Here is a 22,502-nt window from a genome sequence, read left to right on the forward strand (position 1 = left end):
ATTAAATAACATATTATTCGGTATTTTTAAATTTCATTAGTCGTTTATAAAAGAAAAGACCGGTAACATTAAGTACCATACCCAATAATTGCACGGACGTGATATGATGTGAGGTATACATCCAACTGAAGGATATGATAGCAATTCTTTTCATAATATTTGCAATCGAGTATGATAAAGTTGAAATCTCACCGATTAGATAAAACGTTATCATACTTTGCAAAAAATGCAGAACACCATTAAGCATAATAAGTCTCCAAGGGATTTCAATGTCGTGAGGTTCGTTGAAGAAATTACTGCACAGCGTTGGTAGTTCTAAAGTGACAAACCAACCTATAGACAACAAAAACCCAACAGTGGAAATGTACATCATGAGTGTCAATTTATCGTATTTTTTTGGTGAAGTCTTTTGCCAAGTGGCATCGTATTTATTCGTAGTTGGCAATTCGTTCGTCCTATAAGTGAAAATATTCTTGGCATACATATTTTGGCCAACAAAAATCAACATTGATAAGATTGCAAATAAAATACCATAATAACTTGAACTACCCGTATTATCATCGGATTCGGCACTATTAATTTTCGGAGCCAGATTCTTGGTATCGGTATAAACAATAACCCACACCCCCAACATGACACACATCAAACTCAAATATATTGCTTTGTTTAGCTTCAATTCGTTCCGCTTTAGTAGTTTTTGTGCCAGAATGATGAAGATGGGCGATAAAGTTTTCACACTTGCTACAGTAGACACGGGAACCAAAGACGTAGCACGATGCCCATAATACTTCCCTATGAATTGGAACAGGCCCAAAGGAAATACAGTGTATAATACATCTTTCGATGGTCGCAGAATAATCTTTGTACCAGTATCCGAATAGTTGGGAAAGATTCCTTCAGGGAACAGTCTCCTAATGGGAGGGACATAGTAACCAACAAAACAAGTGATGAAAGCAGACAACCCAATGAAAATGAATTGAAATTCTCCCAAGAATAATGGCATCGGACATTCCGTCAATATTCTTTTGGTAACTTGAGAACCAAATGAAGATATACTATACCAACATAAGCAGACGATTGGTACGACCAAAGTAGATTCAACATTGAACCGTTGCATTGGCCCTTTCCTCGTAGTCATTATACCCATAAAACGAATGAAAGTTTTCAAAGAGAAGACAGCAAAACTTTATTTAAAAAGTTTAAGATATTCTATTGGGACCACAGGTTTCAATGGAGTGGTACGCCTAAGAGCTTTAGTACAATAGTGGTAATCATCGAGGTGGAAAATGGATAAATTACACCTTATTATTAAAGAGCAAATAAAGTGTTCAATAATAGAACCCTTTTATGTCTGGCGACTTTTTTTTTTTCTTCACCTGACAGAATCTAGACTCGAATGGTTTCCGCTGTTCCTGCAGAAACAAACAACAATGCACGTGATATGTAAACAAAACCTTCATTTATGTTTGTGCTGGTTTTCGCGATTGCGTAATCATTTCAGGGTCCTCATTGGCAACATGGAGAAAAAGGCTTGGCTCGAGTCAACCTGCAAGTGGTACCTCAAAAGATATTGTGACATGGAACTGATTTTCGAATCTGGATTGTGAAATTGTGCAGATAAAATAGAAATATCTGTGGATTAAGTTCCTTACCTTGTATTTATAGTGTAATATAGTGTGAAATTTTTAGGTTTATAAAATATCTATTTGAAATAAGGTTGTTCGCTATTTTAGGAACGCATAGGATATCCTTCGTCAGGCACAGTAGATGGATCTACCCAATAATATTTCTCTAGGAGATCTGATAAGTTCTCGATCATGTATTTCATCTCCATGACCGAAATGTCTTTGGCAGTATTGTAGGGTCTCTTGTAATCGTCGAAACTCATAATTAGTTGATACATTTGTTCTGAGAACTTTTTAGGTTTTCCACTGAGCTTCGTTGCATGCAGTTTACACGATTTACCAGAGATGTATCCTAACATATGTGATCTGATTCTAGATTCATGATGTTTGAAGGGATCGGGATTGGACTTTGCCTTGAGTTTTTCCAACACGGTACTGTCATTAGCACAATAATCGTAACCTTGTAAAAAAAAATCAAAGATTCCCTTCATTTCACTTGACGTGATAAAATGGCACCAACGATAATTGCCAACAGCATCATCCCTATCTATTGCTTTTTGAATCTTATCCTTATTTCTTGCTCCACGTTCAATAGGACCAAAGCTACCGGACTCGACCACTTTAGATATCACGTTAAAATAGTACTGATCGTCACCAAATGTAGGTTCCGTGTCAAAACCTTCTTCTTTTATTGTTATAAAAAACTTGGACCCCTCCCTTTTCTTGGTCATTTTCCAATACGTTCTAACATGGCCACACGCTGGTTCAATCTGCTTTCTAATGCTCTCCAACATCTTTTCGTAGAAATTCTCATCATCTAATTGTACTGTGACTGGGTTCCAGTTATCCGGTACCTTTATTTTACCGTTCACGGACTCTGGGAAATATGATCTGATAATGTTTTGTCTGATGAAGCCACCTTTGAATACGATTTTGAATGTCTCATCTTGTTTGGCCCTGTATTCAAAGCGAACGTGTTTTCTAAGTGGCCTTGCAATCTTCGTTATGCGTGGTTCTCTTTTTTTAGTCCAGCGCCGCGGTTTCTTCGGTTCAATCAGCCGTGACACACCAAACATTTCCCGATTTAAAATATCCAAGGATCTTAAAGGGCGTAAGGGAGCTGCTGAAGGGGCTGGTGAATTGAAGCAGGCTGTATCCGTTGTACCAGATAAACTTAAATTTTCTGGAGTTCGCCTGTTGTTTGTTTCTTCCCTTTCCAGACTGCAACCCTTGAACGATAGTATTTGAGGGTCTAAGCAAGCACTAGCTCCGTTGAAATTGCCAGTTTCGGTGAAATTCTGACAGGGAAATGTAAGTGTGTATTCGGTACTGAGGCTATTTCCAGTAGCATGAATTTTGTCTTTAACATCATTAAATAAAGAAAGAGAACCGGAACTAATTTTTGTGTCAAAGCCAGCGCTGACATCGGTCATGTCAGTTTTGAATTTAGTAATGGGACTTGCGGCTATCTTTTCCAGTAAGTCCTCCAACCCAGGTGAAAATGAGCCAGAACGCAATTCCAAACTTAGCCCAGCGGGTAATTGCCCCGAATCAAGCTGCAAAACATCATTGAATAAGTAATGCATGTCTGTTTCGTGGGATGAGCAATCAACCATTCTTTCTTATCTTTTCTTTTGGTTATTAAAACTGAATCGAAGTGATGAATTTATTATCAAAGAGAAAAAGTTGATAATTTGGTAGCGAATGTAATATGTATTGGCAACTTAAAACTTTATAATTGGCGAATTTAGAGACAGAGCTGAGGCTATATATGGGGCGGTTCTTCGTAAAAGAATTTGTTGTTTTTAAATAGTGATAAATTTATCTTAGGGTCCTTATAAAAGTTCCTCCAAAATCATAGCGTCAGCTCCATGACAGCGACGGAGAATTCCTGCAAAATTGCTTTACCAGCTACGCTGGTTTCATATTCATAAGAAAAGAGCTACATTCGAAACGTCTGACGGATCTGTGAATACTCTATTCTCGATTCAACGGAGTCATTATGTGTTACCTAATTTGACCATTTGTATCACGTGAATAGAGGACGGCGGAGGCCATAGCGTACTGAAGGAAGAGTCCTCAGGTACGCTATAGCAGAACCCTCGAGGTGAGCACAAATTTGCTTACATATCATAACCATTAAAGGCAAAGGCAAGTTACAAACAAGCTGGCCGTTATGTGAAGTATTAACTAGCATTTTCTCATAGATAAGAATAACCTGTTTACCTCATCTTAGAAAATTTTCATGATTCTTCAATATCAAATCATTAAGAAATTATGTATGTGGTAAATGTTGATTTTGGTGATGATGATGACGATACCTGTAAAGATTAGAGACAAGCATAACTAAACCCTCAGTTTGATATCTAAACATTGATACGATATGACCGAGCAAGTTACTGAGAAGCTTGAGAATTTGTCTACAACAGAGGAAGCTGGTGTTGAACAAAAAGTTACACCATGGGACGTTGAAGGTGCAGTGGATGAAAACGGTGTTCAACAATCCATTGACTATGAAAAATTGATCAAACAATTTGGTACTAAAGCTATTGGTGAAGAAACCTTAGCCAGATTTGAGGCTGTGACCGGTCACAAGCCTCATCATTTCTTGCGCAAAGGTGTTTTCTTTAGTGAACGTGACTTCACAAAGATTTTGGATTTGTATGAACAAGGTAAACCATTTTTCTTGTATACTGGCCGTGGTCCTTCTAGTGACTCAATGCACTTGGGTCATATGATCCCATTCATCTTTACAAAATGGTTACAGGATGTTTTCGATTGTCCTTTAGTTATTGAATTAACAGACGATGAAAAGTTCTTGTTCAAGCCAAAGTTGACCATTAAAGATGTCAAAAAGTTCACCAAGGACAATGCAAAGGATATCGTCGCTGTTGGATTCAACCCAGAGAAGACTTTTATTTTCTCCGATTTAGAATACATGGGTGGCGGTTTCTATGAAACAGTGGTACGGATTTCGAGACAAATCACGGGATCAACAGCCAAAGCTGTGTTTGGTTTCACCGATTCAGATTGTATTGGTAAATTCCATTTTGCTTCTATTCAAATTGCATCTGCTTTCCCAAGTTCTTTCCCTGATGTGTTGGGTTTACCCGATAAGACCCCTTGTTTGATTCCATGTGCTATCGATCAAGATCCATACTTCAGAGTCTGCAGAGACGTTGCCGACAAATTAAAATATAGCAAGCCTTCCTTACTACATTCTAGATTTTTCCCTGCATTGCAAGGTTCTTCCACTAAGATGAGTGCAAGTGATGACACCAGTGCCATTTTCATGACTGATACTCCAAAACAAATACAAAAGAAGATTAATAAGTATGCGTTCAGTGGAGGTAAAGTTTCCATGGAAGAACACAGAAAATACGGTGGTAACCCAGACGTTGATGTTGCATACCAATACCTGTCATTCTTCAAAGATGACGATGAGTTTTTGAAGCAATGCTATGACCAATACAAGAGCGGTGAAATGCTGTCAGGAGAAATGAAGAAGATATGTATCGAAACTTTACAAGCTTTTACAAAGGCGTTCCAAGAGCGTAGAGCAGCAGTTGATGATGAGACATTAGATAAATTCATGAAACCACACAAACTAGTTTGGGGCCAACAAGAAAGACTGGTCCCAGTCAAACCAAAGGAAGATAAGAAGAAGAACACTGAAGCCTGAAAGATTGATCACTTAGCATGAGTACCGAACGCTTGCCTTGAAATTTAACCCATTAAAGGTTGCCATATTTGTTAGTGCAGATATAAATATTGACTCTTAGCTGAAGGTATGCGTAAAGAGAAGGAAAGAAGCAAAGGCATTTCTATATACAGAGTAATAAGTATCTTTTATCTCTAGTATTTAATTCGTTTTTGTATCATTTGTTAAAGTCATTATAGATTATAATTCAGAGCCGGCCAGATGTTTGATAGTATAATCGAAGATAAAGGTCGAACAGTAAAACCAACAGGCCGAGATTATTATGTTACTGGAACAGAAATTATTGTATTCATTGATGCTTTTGAATGTAATCCACCAAAGCTTCAAGTGTAATAATTGAAATATCGAATTCTTTGCCAAATTCGACACAGTCATCCAATCTCATCATATCTCCATCTTCATCTTTGACGAGTTCACCAATGACACCGACTGGTGGGAGTGATGCAAGCTTGCATAGGTCGACAGCTGCTTCAGTGTGACCACGTCTGGCCAGAACACCGCCTTCTTTGGCTCTTAATGGCACCACATGACCAGGCTTCAAGTAATCAATAGCGGTAGTAGTCTTGTCAGCAAGTTTGGAACACGTTAATGCACGATCATGTGCTGAAATCCCTGTTGTGGTTCCGTGTGCATAATCACAAGTAATGGTATATGCGGTTCCATGTCTGTCATCTGCGTAACTTTCACACGAAAGATCTTTCAAAAGAGGTAGATCTAAACGATCTGCCCATTCGTTGGTCATTGGTGCACAAACATACCCAGAAGAATAACGTATCAAGAAGGCCATTTGTTCGGTGGTGATCGCATTAGCCGCACAGATTAGGTCACCTTCGTTCTCACGTGACTCGTCATCCATCACAATAACGAACTTATTCTGTCTGAACTTTTCTATGGCTACTTCGATATCGGTGAATATCATTTTTATTGTATTATAACTTGCTATTGGATTAACCTGATTTTAATTGAAGTGTAAGATAACAACGTTTGGCTTAACTAGTCTTAACCGTTCACTTTACTGTGACTATGGAATAAATAGATATCTCAAAATAGCCTCCGTACTTCCACTGGTATCTTTGAAAGTGTCCGATCTCACTGCTTTTATACACTTAAACAATGAAATACAGTCATAAACAAGAGTCATAAGTAAACCATTTCAATTCTTTACCAGTCTTACTTTCAAAGTGTGTCTAATTTTGCACTCTTTCGAAATATCAACAGATTGGTTTCATGCTTTAAACCCATAATGACTAAGTCTTCCGGTCCTCCATTGTAATGCCGTAGAAAATTTTTTCTTCCCACAAAAATTTACTAATAATCACATGACCTACCTTCGCGAGCCATTTAGTAATTGTAACAGTAGAGCATGATGGATTAAACCTATATTCATCAGACCTAGCATGCTGCCCATTCTGGCGAGATTCGAACCTGCGGTAATAACTTCTTTCACATGATAGTAACACCAGATCCGGAATCTCTTCTATTTCCTACAGTGTATTTTGTGTCACATTACGTTTAATTCGGAGCTCTCGAATCGGCCGAGTTTGACTTATAGCTCCGCTAAGCTCTGGTGAATGCATGTTTATCATCAATAATGGGCTGTAGCTATTTTTTTACACATATATAGGAAAAATAATAGCTATACAATTTTTATACATAGAAGGTGGATGGGATGGATCCTTTTATCTTTCTTTTGAAGTTACACATAAGAATAGTAATTGTAAATTGTAAATTGGTGGTAATGCACGTCGCGATGAGGGGTACCAGTACTCGACAAGAAGTTTGGTTCAGATTAAGTATGAGAGGATTTTCAAAATTTTGTACAATTTTATCTTATTTTTATTCGTAGGAATCTCTAGCGATGTGACGTTAGTGATTCAAAGAAACAAAGAGAAATGAAGAAACAGATAAAAGAACTTGGTCTTGGAGGTAAGATTTCAATCCTTTTCTTAAACTCTCTTTGAAGCCTTAGTCTTACCGCTAGTCTTAGACTTACCGGTGGTGGTAGCAGATTCTTGAATAGCGGCAGCTGCGTTTTTATTTTCAGTTTCTCCCTTCTTAGAAGCACCCTTTCTGTAAGATTGAATGTAGAAAGAAATGAACAGGACCAAGTAAGAGGTCAAGATCAAGTAACCGTAGGCAGCGGCAGATTCAGTACCATAACACGTACCCTTATTTGGTAGAATGTCGTCGAAGTACTTGTTGGCATAGAAAGTGTATGTAGCGAAGTAGACGAACACAAGATCAATCAAGAATTGAATGATTTGGAATCTGGTGACCCATTCTTTCCACCAGACTCTAATACCTCTGGCACTTAAGAAGTAGTACCAGTACATGACGACATGCACACCTAAGTTCAATGCAATAACGACCCATTCAATGGAAGTTTTACCTTGCAATTGAGAGTAACACAACAGAGCAGTAGCACCATGATGATAAGTGTGCAAGAATAATAACTTCTTTCTTTTCAAGATCAAAAATACGGTATCCAACAATTCCAAGTATTTGGTCAAGTAGTTCAAGTAGTACAAAGTCACCAATTTTGGAGCAAAAGCTTCCTTGGAACAAATGGACCAGAAAAGACCATGATTCCAGATCATTGGGAAGATTTGTTCTACCATTAACAACAATAATATCAATGAAACGCTGGTCAATACCAAGTTATGCAATTGGAACAAAAAGTTCAACTTCAATGGGGCAGCATTGGCCTTACGTAGCAATGCTTGACCACCGAAAATAACGATATAATAAACGATTATCGCAGCAATGGCATAATAACCATTGGCCATAAATGTCTTGTTGTGAACGAATTCGAATTCATCAGCTGGATAACCCTTGACATACTCGAAGGCCTTGCTGAAAATCGGCCACAAATGCAAACCAAAAGGCCTTTCTGGACTTGGGATATCGTATTCAATCCACGAGCATCCATTTAAGTTATCTAAAACTTGTTTGAAACCCGATTGAATGTCACTCATTATTTTTTAGGCTAAAATTTCAAAAACTTGTCACGAGTATTAGTAATATGATCCTTATTCAACGTGATAATCCAAACCGTATAATATGGGTTGTTCAGTCAAATTTCAGATGCCAAATTACGTCTTATTCTGTTCAGAAAAAAAAACTATCAACAAAGAACTGATATCCAGACACAAACTAGATCAGGTTACTATAACGCCAAAGCAAAAAGAAAGACAAAAATAGAAAAGAAAAGGAAAAGATCGTTCGTAAGCGCCTAACTTCCTTAACTCTGAGAGCAGCGCCTTAGTTTCAAAAATCCCAATGGGTTGTACTGGTTCTATGTATTGAAATTTAAAGCATCATCGCATATCTCTATATAATCGTATGTATGTTAAAATCTTTATGTTCGAGTAACGAATCCTGATTTTTAATTTTTCATTTTGTTTTTCATCATCATTTCTTTTGTTGGTTTTTTCCTTTTTCGAGCCTGTGAAATATTTCAGTCTTCTCGCTTGTTAGTGAAGGACCCTCGGGTCCAGTGATAAGAACCGAAATGTGGTTCGGAATCCCAGCTGACATGCGATTCATAAGGGAAAGCAGAAAATGTAGAATTATCTGAATGCATATACGTACATATATATATGGGTGTGTGATGTATTTGTATATACATTTACGATAGTTAATGAATGAATGAATGAACAAAATAATAACTTGCGTGAAATTGGTAGAGTCTAGTAAATTCTCTTTCGGTTTTTATTTGCTGTCTCTGTTGCCGTTGTCCTTCTCTACTTACCCCAGAAATCAAGAGATGCAATCGTATCGTAGCCTCTTTCATCCTCGTAGACATAGAGGATCTCCTGTGAACTGGTTTGAAGGAGTCTTATTTTCTCACCGACTACGCATCTGATCAGCTCTCCGGTTTCTACCTTTCTGATCTCAATGAAGTTACTGTCAAATGCAATGATGTAAGGATACCAAATGGCGAACTTTTCTGGTTCACCTTCCCAGTGTACAACATTGTACTCTTTTTTACGCCAGCCCTGGTTGTTGACGAAGAAGGCGAATTCTGTATAACATAAGAAAAACATGTTTCCAACGCGGTATATGACTTGAGGATGTAGTGAATCCTTTAATGCAAAATCTAAAGAGGTGTCCGCAGGGTCTAATAAAGGTTCGTGTGCGTTTTGTGATACTGATACAATTTGGAAACCCTTTTTACAACCGATACATAAATTCGCTTTTAAGAATGATATGGATACTGGCTCGCTATCAAACTCGACCTCGGTGAATTTCTTCTTGGTGTGTTTCTTTTCATGCAATAATGGATGTTCGTGCTCAAAGTATTTGATGGAATTGTGAGAAGTGTGTGCAGTTACGATTAACTTTTTACCGTTACAGTCTCCATCACTGAAGAAAGAGACGTGGGTTACTAGTTCCTTGGCATGTTTCTTGAAATAAGTGTTCCCCGCTTGAGGATCTGTTATTTTTAAAATATCAAATGAACAGCTGTATAATTTTTTGTCAGCTAAGATCAAGATCGATTGGAATTCTTCTAACACAGAGAGTTGTGAGATGTTACTCTTTGTCAGAAGCTTTGTAGGAGCCCCGAATATTATAGAGTTTTCTGCTCTTCTAATGTTACTGTAAAATAGGCCTTGCGAGGTGGCGATTATTAACTTCCGTCCGCCATCACAAGATGCAACGCTGTTAATCTTATTGGAGTAATCAAAATACCTATCACTAATTTTGCAAACGTTAAAGATATCGTTTTCTTTGATAATCCTAGCTTGTTCCTGCTTTATCTTCTCAAGAAGCGTTTGCATTGCTGCGAACTGTGCTGCGTATAACGTTACTTGGTATTTGTTTTTAGCACCATAATACGTGAAAGAGATAGCATTTCTGGGATTCGTGCCAGCGATTGCATCAGGATAAATAACCATACCTTGACTATCCGGTTTACCGCAAATATGTCTCTTTAAACTTGGCATTTCTTCACCAGGAGCGGCAAATAACAACGGGAGAGGTATAGGCCGCTGGAAAACTTTATGTTGATTCCATTTATTGACTGCTTTTGACTTCAAAAATAATAACATATTGTCCAGTAGATAAAATTGAAGGTCACCTGTAACACCATTTTCATTCTTGGTAATTTCTTTTCTTGATAGAAGGCCTTCATGCTTGATCTTCCGTTTATCATCATTCAATCCCATGTTGACATACTCATTCTTGAAAAGAATCTTTTGCTTCAACAATTTAACATCATGTCTGTCCTGAGCAGCACCACTAGCCTTATCAATACGTTTCATAAATGCACGAAGGGCTTCTAGGGCCCTTGTTAAATTCTCCAAGTCCCTCTTTTCAGTTTCAGGGTCGGTAGACTTCATTATTTCTCTAACAAGTAGGACATAACGACCTGGCCTAGAAACACCTTGAGACAAAAAGGAATCAATCCCATGTCTTAACTTAGAGTTCATCAGGTCATCATCAAACCGAGCGAAATATGGGTTAACGGACCTCTGAGTTTCGATCAAATATTTAGCATACGGCCTGGATGCCACATACATAACAAAAGGTTCAAAAAATGGAACGAAACGTAGTAAAATATCACCAATTCCATCGACTATCGGAGATGCTTTTTGTCTTTCTGACAAAGCGTCTAGGAGCCGTCTGTTTACGGAATATATGTCATTAACATGGGCGAAAACATGTTTGATAAAATTTTTGCGTATATCGGCAGGAATGATGTTAGTTTCAGCTAGTTTCTTCATAAATGTATCTCTAAGAATCTCAAGGGATTTGACAAATTTCTTTTCTGTGCTGTAGACTTCGTAAATAGCTTCCTGTCTTTTAATCTCACGTTTGGTAAGTGAACTCCAGAGTTCTTCTGGAACAGAACTTGTCCATGATGATTTTTCTTCATCGTCATCATCAATTGCCATAGAAATATTTCTTTTTAATCCACCATTTGGCTTTAAATTCAAACGAGCTTGTTGTTCGAGTCGCTTTGGACATGAAATAGAATAACATAACCTGTTTCTAGTACAAGTTGGAGAGTAACATTCTGCTAACAATGTGAATACACCGTTCACTTGATGATAAGAGTCTAGATCCTCCGGTTTCTCCATCAGAGACAGACTAGATTCGGATTTGGAAGGTGCGATGGTAGTGCTGGATTGGGAAGCAGAGAAATTGTTAGTAGAACCGATCTCATATATGCCTTTACCGATAACTCTGGAATTGCCTGTAAATTCGTAAACTTCGTTAGGGGAATCACGAAGCCTGTGTTCATAAATCACATCGTGGAAGAGTTTTTGAGCATCAAGTGCTCTCCCCAATAACAAAGCTAAATTACGATCATTTGTCCTTATTATTGAGCAGATGACATCAATGGCTTGTTGACCAGTAAATGCGTCTCTGTAAACTAGTCCATCTTTTTTGTGTTCGCACAATGTGATTGACTTTCTGAAAGCTGTCGCAACTCTCGATAGCATTGCGGGATACACCTGGGGTCTCCTAATAGAACTTGATACCACTATATGCTTTGTGTGTAATGAGCTGGTGGATGTTCTACGTATATGCCTCGACATAGCTGATTCGGTGGACAACGATGCAGAAGATGCTCTTTGTTTGATGCCCAGACCTAGCGTTGAATCAAGCAATGGGTTCGTTGAGTGATCGTACTTTTGCGGAATGGTTCGACCACCAACGGTTTTAGTTTTCCCATGCAAAGAAGAAGTAAAGTTTTTGAAAGTAGAAGAACTTATAGACTGAGTCCTTCCGAAAATGTGATCAGATGATGAGTTATTATTGTAATTATTCGACGAAAGGTTTGCATCCGCTTGCAAATATTTCGAGCTAGATCTTGAAAATAGTCCAAATCCTTGCAGCGGAGATTTTTTGGCACTGAATGATCCCCGTGAATTAAGATTACTAATGTTGTTGCTATAGTTGTTGCTGCTGTTGTTGTTAATTTGTCCTGTAGTTGAAAGTTTTGGTAAAGACGGCTTTGAATTGAAATTTTCACTCTTTGACCTTCTCGGTGATTCATGAATCATGTCCATGGCGGGCGGCGCTGGTCTACCATGATGATGATGCGACATAGGTCGCTGCTTAGGTAAAGAAAGATCCTCTGGTGGATACGCCTGTGGAGAAGTCGACTCTGGAGGAGTCACAATATCATCCTCCGTGTCCATACTTGGAACGTCACTTATTTGACGAACATGGACAGGACTTCTGAAAACACTCCTTTCAGTCCCAGTTTTGTTTTCTGAGATCTGACCTCTATTTTGCAGTAAATCGTTCTCTACATCTTCATTGAGCACAGCCTTTAAACTCATCATATCTAAAGAATCTGGCAGTTCTCTCGGTACATTACTTGGGGGAGGCGACAAAGGCCGCTCAATACCAAAAATCTGGGTGAACAATTGCCTCCTGGAGTCTTGTTCCATATCATTGGAGGAAAAACTCATTGTCTCGCTTTAGAAAGAACAAAAAGACACTTAATGCAAAAATCCTGTTCTAAGCTTCTCTTAGGTCAACCAAAAGCAAAAAGAAAGACACTAATCCCAGAAATGAAAGGAATAATGGAATACTCAAGTTTGAAAGGATATTGGAACTGGAATAACAGACAACCTCAACCAAAATAAAAATACAATAATAAAGGAAAACTGAAACCAAAACGAAAACCGAACAGAGTTTGTAATTGCGCCTTATGAAATTATTCCCGTTCACACACACCAAACGTACTCTCTCAGATTACTGTACACCACCCTAAGTTTCCAATCTGCCGTTCCGGTATCGAAATAACACTTTCTTAGCCCAAATCTCTGTGTCAACAAAACCTTCAATCAAGCCTTGCTCCTTATTATTTATCAGGTTTCCGTTATTTTCTTTCAAATGATCAAATCAAATCAAATTCTCAACTTACGAAACATCGGTGCATGAAGTTGAGATTTGGGACATCATCATAGTGCGGAAAACAAGCAAAAAATATGGAAAAAAAAATAGCAGTGAAAATAGAAATTTACGTCCGGTAATTTGTGTATAACCTTGCTGTTCCAGATCCTGTCACTAGCCTCAATCAGATGGTTATCGTGACTATTGGCACAGTGGCTTCTGTATGCGTATTTTTATTTTTTATTGTATTATGTAATTTTTTGAAGTCAGGGGAAGCTGAATCTGTATTACATGAGTCACGTGATTGCTACTTTTGGGATGGTATCAAAAGACTAGTTGATTAGGCCTCGATAATTCCGGACCCTCCTCTATCTTCCCTTTGCTATACCTACTTGATGCTTTAGATCATCACTAATACATCACCAAGTGATCGAATCAACTGTTGTAACTTCTGTTAGTGAAACCCCTTTTCTCTGCCTAAAACTGAAAAGCTACTTCAATATGAAAACTAAACTATGAAATAACATATGTGGTAAAATATATGATTAGGTAGCTAAAGTACGTCTGAATTAAAATCGCAGGAGTATCAAATCGGGTGATAATCTCGTCAGACCTTAATACAAACACATAATGCCAGCTTTCCATTCTACTTTTCTAGCGGACCCAGCTACTGATCGTTTCGTGGGTAACTTTGCACTACTTCCATTGAATACGAAATATAGAGGACCAGCTTACCAGTCCAATTCAGACTACGATATTATCGATGAATGTCTAGATCTTTTCCGTGCCAATTCCTTCTTTAAGAACTTTGAGATCAAATCCCCAGCTGATAGAATATTAATCTACGGCATTCTATTCATAAACGACTGTTTGGCAAATTTGAATTTATCGACTAGTTATAACGAAGCTGTTAAGAAATTAATGAATCTAGGTTTAGATAGCTTTGCTATCCCAGGCACTCCAGGTTTCCCATTGAACACTGTCTACTCCATTCCATTGGACAACCCAGCAGATGTGGAGCTTTTAAAAAGTTATATCCAACAATTCCGTCAAGAACTGGCTATGAGATTGCTAGAAAGAGTGTATAAAGATAACAGAGAAGTGCCTTCGAAGTTCTGGTTGGCATTCACTAGAAGGAGATTCATGAACAAGTCGTTATAAGCAGTCTCGGCTATATAATTTTGTGATATATATCCAGAAACTTAGTATAAGATGAAAAAAATGTCTGTATGTATATACAAATGAAATGGATGTTTACGTTGATAATAGGAATGTAACCTCGACATTTAAGGGTGTACTCTTATTTCTGCTCGTTCTTAGAACTTTGTTTTTGTTTTGAGGCTTCTTGGAATAATTTCAAACACTGGTTCTGTACAGCATCTGTTTCTTTCTTGATAACGTTGACATCTAAGCTCAGATCGGAATCATTTTGTTTGAAATGATCGATTTTTGCCCTCACGGCCTTCACAGAGTTAAGGGTATCTTCGTATGAAGGGCTGTTGACGATTATATCATGGAATCGTTCGAATGCATTTTCAGTGTCGCTAATCATAATGTCCGCCTTTGTGATTAACTCGACTCTTTGTCTTATCAGATTATCACGTTCTCTGTTAGCATTGGCTTCTTCAACTATAGAGTTGATTTCCTCCTCAGTTAAACCACTATTTGCTATTACTGTTATCTTCTCCTCCTTCCCACTACTGGTTTCTGCGGCTGATACATTGATGATTCCATCCGCGTCTATATCAAAAGTAACTTGTATTTGAGGTACACCTTTGGGCATTGGAGGAATACCAGCTAACTTCAAATCACCAATTAATTTGTTATCTCTGACAAGTCCTCTTTCACCTTGGTAAACCCTGATGTCTACACCTGTTTGACCATCTACACCCGTGCTAAACATCTCTGTTTTTTTGATAGGAACAGTGGAATTTCTAGGGATTAAGGGTGAGAAAACACCACCATAAGTCTCAATTCCGATAGTTAATGGTGTGACATCCAATAGTAGAACATTCTTGATTTCACCAGAAAGGACACCACCTTGAATTGCTGCACCTAATGCAACAGTTTCGTCAGGATTAACACTAACGTTGGGTTTTTGTCCGAACAAACCTGCAACAATTGTCCTAATCTTAGGCATCCTAGTCATACCTCCAACAAGAATAACATCATCTATATCTTCGGCGTCAATATCAGCATCTTTTAAGGCCTTTTTAACAGGAGGAACTGTCTTAGCGATCAAGTGCATGGTAATGTTATCAAGTTCTACCTCTTTTAATGGAACATTGATGTGTTTATTTTCATAAGCGAATGGAATTTCAATATTTGTTTCTTTGACATGTGATAACCTGATCTTAGCAGTTTCTGATGCATCTTTAATTCTTTGCATCAGCTCTCTATTTGCCACAATATCCTCTCTTTTCAAAGAAGGATTCTGTTCCACAAATTTGTCAATGACGTAGTTTACTACGACATTATCGAAATCCTCACCACCTAAGTGGGTGTCACCATTGGTGGCTCTAACTTCAAAGACACCATCCTCAATATCTAAGATAGAGATATCAAATGTACCACCACCAAGATCATAAACTGCAATGATACCATCATTTTTGCTATCTAGTCCGAAACTTAGCGCGGCAGCTGTAGGCTCATTAACAACACGCATAACTTTCAAACCAGCCATGGTTCCAGCATCTTTTGTTGCCTGTCTTTGAGAATCATTGAAGTAAGCAGGGACCGTAATGACTGCCTTATTCACTGTCTCCTCTAGATATTTCTCTGCAACTCCCTTCAAATATTTCAGAACAAATGATCCAATTTCGCTAGGCGATTTCTGGCTTCCGTCAGATGTCTGTAGATAAGCTTGACCGTTTGATTTGTTCTCTACAATTGTGTATGGTAACACATCCAAATCCTTTTGTGTCTCTGAATCCTGGAAAGATCTCCCGATTAATCTCTTAGTAGCAAAGAAGGTATTCTCCGAATTAATTAGTGACTGTCTCTTCGCTGCTGCTCCGACTAAAACTTTCCCGTTCTTATCAAATGCAACGACTGATGGTGTTGTTCTTTGTCCCTCGTCATTCTCAATGATTGATGCTGACTTTTTATCGTTTGAATCCCTAATGTAGGCAACAGCACTGTTGGTGGTCCCTAAATCTATTCCGATCACTTTGGTACTGGCATATCTCACACACCTGTTACTGAAGAATTTTGCAGTTTGAGGCCTGAGTCTTAGCATTGTTGTTTGTATATGTACAGCGTGGCTTATACTGTATGGCTTAACTTGCAGGATAGTATCTTTTCAATTAATGATCTACCTTGGACGAATACATTGGTGTCACTGAATTGCTAAAGAGAAGTATGCTTTTTTTTTTTAGGTATTATACATTATGCACATTATGAAAAAATATGGGTCATGTGACTGGAAGCTTGCCGGTTATTGGCGGTGAAACGGTTCGAAGTGCTTTGTTCCAGAAGCTACCGCTAAGTTACGTATGTAACTTATCCATGAGTTGTAGAACAAGAACATTATCTTCGGTGGATGTTTGTCTGAACAAGTAATCAAGTCTCTGCTTTTTGTTAATGGTGAGAAATTCATGATATTCTGGGTCGTCTACATTGTAGTGAACAATTGATAGTGAGTCCACTTCGGCAAATAAAACATATTTTTTCCCATCGTGCGCAAGAAGCTCAAAACAGTCTCTTTCACTTCTTATATCATAATTCGTTACGAGGCTCGGGTGATCATTTTCGTTACGTTTGACGAATTTGCCTATTATTTCATTTCTTCTAAGCGGCACCGAATAGGGTTCAAAAAGATACTGCTGCAAAGATGTAGATAGGAAATCCTCTTTCGTTCTATCTGTTTTTATTGAATGGAAATTAATCGCTAGGTCCATAGGGTACCAACGAAACATCGATCGCCGAAATTTTCTCTCTATGACATCGAAGTCATGGCGTCTAATATCTCTTGTTTCATACAATTGACAAACCTTCCTAAATGTCCCAAAAAATGATATTTCATCTGGATCAATTCCGAATTTGGATATTGGGTATGTGGCTGATGATAGCTTTGGGTCCTGGCATATCTCATTGTATCTTACAACTGCGGATTCTTCCGACTGAGAAATGTACATTAAAAACTCTGTATAAATATCTCTTGCAGATAATTTCATTGTTGCTGTTTCAAAATCTACAATGGCACCCCCATCTTGAACACCGTTCATATCATTAATCAAATCCTTGAAAGTAGCTTCAGTCAAAAACTGATATTCAAATTGATGATACGTTTTCTTTCTTAGAATAAGGTATGTGACACCTTGAGGTGAGAGTGAATCTGGTATTACTAGTGCACCGTTAGCGACAGTAATTTTGATATCTAGCTGCCTTGCAAATTCCTGGAGGATGCATATGATTATTAATTCATTAGGGTCTGATTCCCCCGAGTATACTCTTGGAAGAAAATACTCTTCAATGGTTCCCTGTTGAGACTCCTTGAGCAAGTAGGTTTCTTCCATCACACGCATGAGGGTTTCAATGGCTTGCTTCACCACAAGAGTAGGAGATATCTTCTTGATCTTTTCTAAGTTCTTCATCTTTCTATTCAGCAATCGGTGACATTTATTATAGAATAAGATTCTTTTATCGATTAAAGAGAAAAAGGAGCTATCCATAGCAGCCAACGGCAGCAGCAATTGGTTCTCATAACTATCTAAATGTTCTTCACAGCTCGAATATTTTTCCATAGCCTTGAACACCATGTTATGCCTCATTGCAGTGAGAAAAGAAAAGCTTATTTTATCTTTTGCATTAAGCTCAGTGACCGGATATTTGGAGTCAATCTTCACCAAATACGGTACTATATCATAATTTAATACGTGCTTGTAAAAAATTTCCCAATATTCCCGTGAAAACCCTAATTCAGTCATTCGATCAATATCATCACTTACCTGTCTCTCCAATCGTTTTCTTTTGGCAAAATACTCCATGTAGTCTTCGTTTACAATATTACACTCAGACTCAAAAAGTAATAGATTCTGAAAGCAGTGGCGATATGATTCCTCTAGGTAGAACCATTCTTCGTTAGACTTACGCAACCATAGTTGCTTGTTCCGACCCATGTTTTCGCAGAGCTGAGAACAAGTCGTTGCAAAATTGAATACATCCTGTGCTGGTAAGAGTTCTGCAATCCTATAAATCAACTCCTCCGGAAGATTGAGCAACTGAACCATGTTCGCATCCTATGGAGTTTAAAATCGTCTTCTCTGCTCGCGTTCCATCTCATCTGTTATTTCCCTTTAACACAATGGTATGTTAGTTAATCATCCCAAAAATATCCATATAACAATTTTTTCTGATATATTAAGGTAAATTCTGTTCTTTGATCAACGAATTTCGCATCAATACAAAGTATACGTAACGGTGCTCGCTCTAAATAAAGTATGGAGCGGGAATACCTGTAGTGAGAACCGCATTCTATGGTACAACAAACTGTTCATTTGAATAAATTAAATGACAGAATTATGTTCCTAAGAAGAGAAACAGAACTCTCAGACAACAGAAGGCACCTCATGTAAATAGCAACCGTACTAAACATAAACAGTACTTGTTCCTAAGATCATCAGTAGCAATATATGCAGCACTAGCCCAACAATGTGAGCTGACCAACCTTTCAATTTACAGTTCAGTTTCAAAAGAAGTCGTTAAACTACGTTGCATGGACGCATTAGAGTTTCTTGCAAGAATGAGAAAACTGAGTGAAAAGAGAACTGAGTTATCCCTCCATTTTTTGCCACAAAAATACATTACAGCATGCGTTGAAGTACAGACACAATGCCTATAACAGATGTAATAGCAACTATCACGGCAACCCCTATTAACTGCAGTCCGAAAAATAAGCACTCGAGGCGATATCTGTTTCCGATCACATAGAAGAAATAATTTCCTCCGGTGGTTAGTCTAAAACATCAGAATTTCTTACCTCTTAGTTCCATTCGGATAGACACACTTCTATCTCAGCCTTATTTGTGCCGATATATTACATAGGTTGGTTGTTTGCTTTATCGCAATAACGTCGCACGGCAGAAGCAAATCAAGGGCTCGAGCAATTCTTTGACGATCAAATAGAGGAAAGAAAAGTGTAAATAAAAAAAAAAAGAAGAATATATATGCAATCACAGATTGCAAAAAGAACCAGTAAGTTGAGATTTAAAGGGCAAAATATGGTATATATTCACTCTGTATTTAATCTTAAAGGATTTTACGGTTTCCTATTTATAGGTACAGGCCTAACAAGAAGTCTTTGACGTGGTTTTTCTAGCTTTATATCAAATTAGCAGTGCTCTCTCCTCTTTTGATTTGGAGGGGAGGATTATTATATTGTGATAGATCAAGTGAAATTACCTCTTCGAACTGAATTCGGATTTTGGCTGACTTCTCAATGTTTGCTGGGCTCCACAAGACCAACCATAACAACATCAACAGTTCCAGTGGGATTGGTGGTGTTTCTAAGAAGACTCCCATTATATTTGACATTCGAATTGCCTCCAAATATGGGAATGTTAAATTTATGTCAGGGTCTGCGTTAGATGCTGAGCCCACTGTTCTACGTGGTGATACAGTGTTTTCTTTGCCTGAAGCTTTACATGTGAAGAGAATTACTTTACGTCTTGTTGGTAAGTTTAAGCTTGAGTTTTTACAAGTGGGTCAGCATAAGAATAATAATTTGGCTAGTATAGTCAAAGAGGACCAAACCATCTTTGAAGCTTTCTGGCATAACTTGTTGGTTGACAAAGAGGGTGTAGTATTGAAGGGCTCCGATGCTTCCGGTGCTGGTACTGGGAGTAGTAGTTCTGGTTCTGGAAATAGTAGTTCCTCTTCTTCCTTATCTTCAAAACCAATTCTTTCTAGGGTTCGATCTGTACCCATAATGAACAATCCAGCAAAAATGAAATTGAGCAAGACAAGCTCTCCGACGGTACTTAAATTACCTAGTAACGGAGTTAGTGGTACACCTTATAATGGAACGAATGCGCCAACTGGAGCCAGTTTCATGTTACCGCCCGGAAATTATGAGTTACCATTCCAAATTGTCTTCCCGGATGATATGCCAGAAACCGTAGAAGGTTTACAAAGCGGATCTGTATTATACACAATGGAATCTTGCATTGAGAGACATGGGTTCAATAAGGCAAATTTTACCAAATACGAATACTTGAGAATTTTTAGAACGTTGAAGCCTGATAATCTCGCCATTCAAGAAGAAGTCACCGTAGGTAAAAGTTGGCCTGATAAACTACAATACGAAATCTCTATCCCAAGCAAAGCTATCCCTATCGGTGGTGCTACTCCGCTTACAGTAAAACTTTACCCGTTCCAAAAAGGATACAAGTTGAAGAAAATTGTGGTATCGTTGCTTCAATACTATGCATTCAAAGACAGTGCGGGAGAAGTTTACGACGATGAAAACGTGATACAAAAGCAAATGTTGGCCAGGTTCGATGACCTTCCCGGATGTGATCCAACTCAGGATAATCTTTTGATAGATCAGATTAAACTCAATTCAGTGCTTCAATTCCCGGATGATTTGAAGCGAGCCACCCAGGACTGTGATGTTGGTGCCGATTTGATCAAAGTACGTCACAAATTACAAGTTCATATCACTTTGAAAAGGAACGTTATTCATAAAGACAAACCAGATGATCCGCCGTACGAACAGTCTACAGAAATTAAAGTGAACCTACCGATTAAATTGTATTTGATGGAACATGTTCCGATCCAAGGAAGAATGGTATTATTAGATCATTTCGGTAAGATCCACTTCAGGCCGGGCCAATTTTGTCCATTGTTCGAACAATCAGATGAATCCAACGGTGGAACTTCTCCTGCAGAACCAGCTGATATCACCGGGATGAATAGCAGTACAAATGATAACAATGCCAATGTTAACACTACGGTACCCGGCGCGCACGGCAACCGTGGAGGTGTCACAAGACTAGAGGACGGGTCCTTTTCTGTACAGTATTTCCCAGAAACAGATAACCAAGCTCCTCCGAGCTATGAAGCGTATCAGAGAGAATCTACTCCAGTACAAATGACAAGATCCTTACCCACCACACCCCCACAACAACTAGATGATATTCTGTCCAGGGACCAACCACCATCTTCTTCATACTTTGATGGCCCACCGCCATCTTGGAGATTGCAAGCACCTCAGCCGAACAATAATTCAGTGGCATTAAATGCCTTACTAAATACATCGGGAGATGCTGGAAATTTACAACGACAAAGTCGTAATTCATCATCCAATAGACTTGCTGCACTAGCTGCTGCGGCTGCCGGTGTTGCTGGCAATACTGCAAGTGGCAATGGTACCAACAGCGGTTCCTCAGCTGCTGGCGCCCTAGGCGTCAGCAGCAATGCCTCAAGTAACGCAGCCTCAATGACAGATCTCCTAAGTCACCTCCAGAGGTTACCCTCATACGAAGAGTCTAGAGTCCGTTACGAAAATGTATCACGTGAACCTACCCCACTATACATTCCATCACAACAATAAACTCAGTAATACACCGTCTCAACCCTAGCTCCCGGTGAACCTCGTCCCGGGCATTCACTACCACTAACCACAAGATCTGAAAGTCCATTAAGAAACCCATATATACAGTAGTTACAAAGCAAACGTAGGTACGGGCCTTGTCATCTCCGAAACGGGACCCACAGCAATAAACACTGTAACACTGTTATCCTAAGCCCTACCTATTTCAGAAGAAATGAAAAGTCCAGCTAAACGACTCAGGCACAAAGTACCCAGTCACGATACCAATGTGTGGACTGTTTCATGTTCTCCATCTCAATCCGAAAGGGCATCTAAGTAACAATAAGCCTTCGGCTCTTGAATCGGCTTTGTTGCCTTGCCTCCTGGGGTAACCCGCCCCTCTCCCCCCTCGTTACCGATTCCCCTCTCTCTCGCCCCACCACACATGTCCTACCAGGGTTTTTATGTGCATACTCCTGCATTCCCGACTTCAGATTTTCCTTTTCTTTGGCATAGCGGCCGCAAATGGCACCAAAACCATGAAAAAGTTGTAATCACGTGGTATCCGCGTGACTGTGAATTTTTTCCAAATTTTTCGCCGCCGGCGTATTGAAAACGTGTGCCCCTCCAATGGAGGGGATGGGAAGGGAAACCAGGGACTAATTACGGCAGCCCCTCCGAAAAAATCGGAGATTGGCTGGATATCGTTGCTGTTCCTAACAAAATTCACTTTTTTGCACATATTATTTTTTTTGAGCACCACCGAGGT

The 22,502-nt window shown here is 38.8% G+C and overlaps 10 protein-coding genes across 10 annotated transcripts; 3 read left to right on the plus strand and 7 right to left on the minus strand.

The window, feature by feature from the left end:
* Window positions 1–13: 13 nt before the first annotated feature.
* On the minus strand, window positions 14–1,147 carry KLLA0_B07689g (uncharacterized protein; the record flags this gene model as incomplete). The annotated part of the gene is made up of 1 exon (XM_451872.1): window positions 14–1,147. One exon carries the CDS (start codon window positions 1,145–1,147, stop codon window positions 14–16), a length of 1,134 nt encoding a protein of 377 aa, XP_451872.1.
* A 582-nt stretch (window positions 1,148–1,729) lies between these two features.
* Window positions 1,730–3,241, minus strand: KLLA0_B07711g (uncharacterized protein; the record flags this gene model as incomplete). Its single annotated transcript, XM_451873.1, has 1 exon — window positions 1,730–3,241. One exon carries the CDS (start codon window positions 3,239–3,241, stop codon window positions 1,730–1,732), a length of 1,512 nt encoding a protein of 503 aa, XP_451873.1.
* Window positions 3,242–4,008: 767 nt separating this feature from the next.
* Window positions 4,009–5,307, plus strand: WRS1 (tryptophan--tRNA ligase WRS1; the record flags this gene model as incomplete). The annotated part of the gene is made up of 1 exon (XM_451874.1): window positions 4,009–5,307. One exon carries the CDS (start codon window positions 4,009–4,011, stop codon window positions 5,305–5,307), a length of 1,299 nt encoding a protein of 432 aa, XP_451874.1.
* Window positions 5,308–5,635: 328 nt separating this feature from the next.
* On the minus strand, window positions 5,636–6,265 carry RIB3 (3,4-dihydroxy-2-butanone-4-phosphate synthase RIB3; the record flags this gene model as incomplete). The annotated part of the gene is made up of 1 exon (XM_451875.1): window positions 5,636–6,265. The coding sequence occupies one exon, from the start codon at window positions 6,263–6,265 to the stop codon at window positions 5,636–5,638; it is 630 nt and encodes a 209-aa protein (XP_451875.1).
* A 1,027-nt stretch (window positions 6,266–7,292) lies between these two features.
* On the minus strand, window positions 7,293–8,321 carry ELO3 (fatty acid elongase ELO3; the record flags this gene model as incomplete). The annotated part of the gene is made up of 1 exon (XM_451876.1): window positions 7,293–8,321. One exon carries the CDS (start codon window positions 8,319–8,321, stop codon window positions 7,293–7,295), a length of 1,029 nt encoding a protein of 342 aa, XP_451876.1.
* A 768-nt stretch (window positions 8,322–9,089) lies between these two features.
* ROM2 (Rho family guanine nucleotide exchange factor ROM2) lies at window positions 9,090–12,773 on the minus strand (the record flags this gene model as incomplete). The annotated part of the gene is made up of 1 exon (XM_451877.1): window positions 9,090–12,773. One exon carries the CDS (start codon window positions 12,771–12,773, stop codon window positions 9,090–9,092), a length of 3,684 nt encoding a protein of 1,227 aa, XP_451877.1.
* Window positions 12,774–13,830: 1,057 nt separating this feature from the next.
* Window positions 13,831–14,361, plus strand: ARC18 (Arc18p; the record flags this gene model as incomplete). The annotated part of the gene is made up of 1 exon (XM_451878.1): window positions 13,831–14,361. One exon carries the CDS (start codon window positions 13,831–13,833, stop codon window positions 14,359–14,361), a length of 531 nt encoding a protein of 176 aa, XP_451878.1.
* A 139-nt stretch (window positions 14,362–14,500) lies between these two features.
* Window positions 14,501–16,438, minus strand: SSQ1 (Hsp70 family ATPase SSQ1; the record flags this gene model as incomplete). The annotated part of the gene is made up of 1 exon (XM_451879.1): window positions 14,501–16,438. The coding sequence occupies one exon, from the start codon at window positions 16,436–16,438 to the stop codon at window positions 14,501–14,503; it is 1,938 nt and encodes a 645-aa protein (XP_451879.1).
* A 250-nt stretch (window positions 16,439–16,688) lies between these two features.
* On the minus strand, window positions 16,689–18,431 carry MDM30 (SCF ubiquitin ligase complex subunit MDM30; the record flags this gene model as incomplete). Its single annotated transcript, XM_451880.1, has 1 exon — window positions 16,689–18,431. The coding sequence occupies one exon, from the start codon at window positions 18,429–18,431 to the stop codon at window positions 16,689–16,691; it is 1,743 nt and encodes a 580-aa protein (XP_451880.1).
* Window positions 18,432–19,639: 1,208 nt separating this feature from the next.
* Window positions 19,640–21,754, plus strand: ART5 (Art5p; the record flags this gene model as incomplete). Its single annotated transcript, XM_451881.1, has 1 exon — window positions 19,640–21,754. One exon carries the CDS (start codon window positions 19,640–19,642, stop codon window positions 21,752–21,754), a length of 2,115 nt encoding a protein of 704 aa, XP_451881.1.
* Between the last annotated feature and the right edge of the window lie 748 nt (window positions 21,755–22,502).

Source organism: Kluyveromyces lactis (genome assembly GCF_000002515.2).
Source record: "Kluyveromyces lactis strain NRRL Y-1140 chromosome B complete sequence".
Lineage (NCBI taxonomy): Eukaryota > Fungi > Ascomycota > Saccharomycetes > Saccharomycetales > Saccharomycetaceae > Kluyveromyces > Kluyveromyces lactis.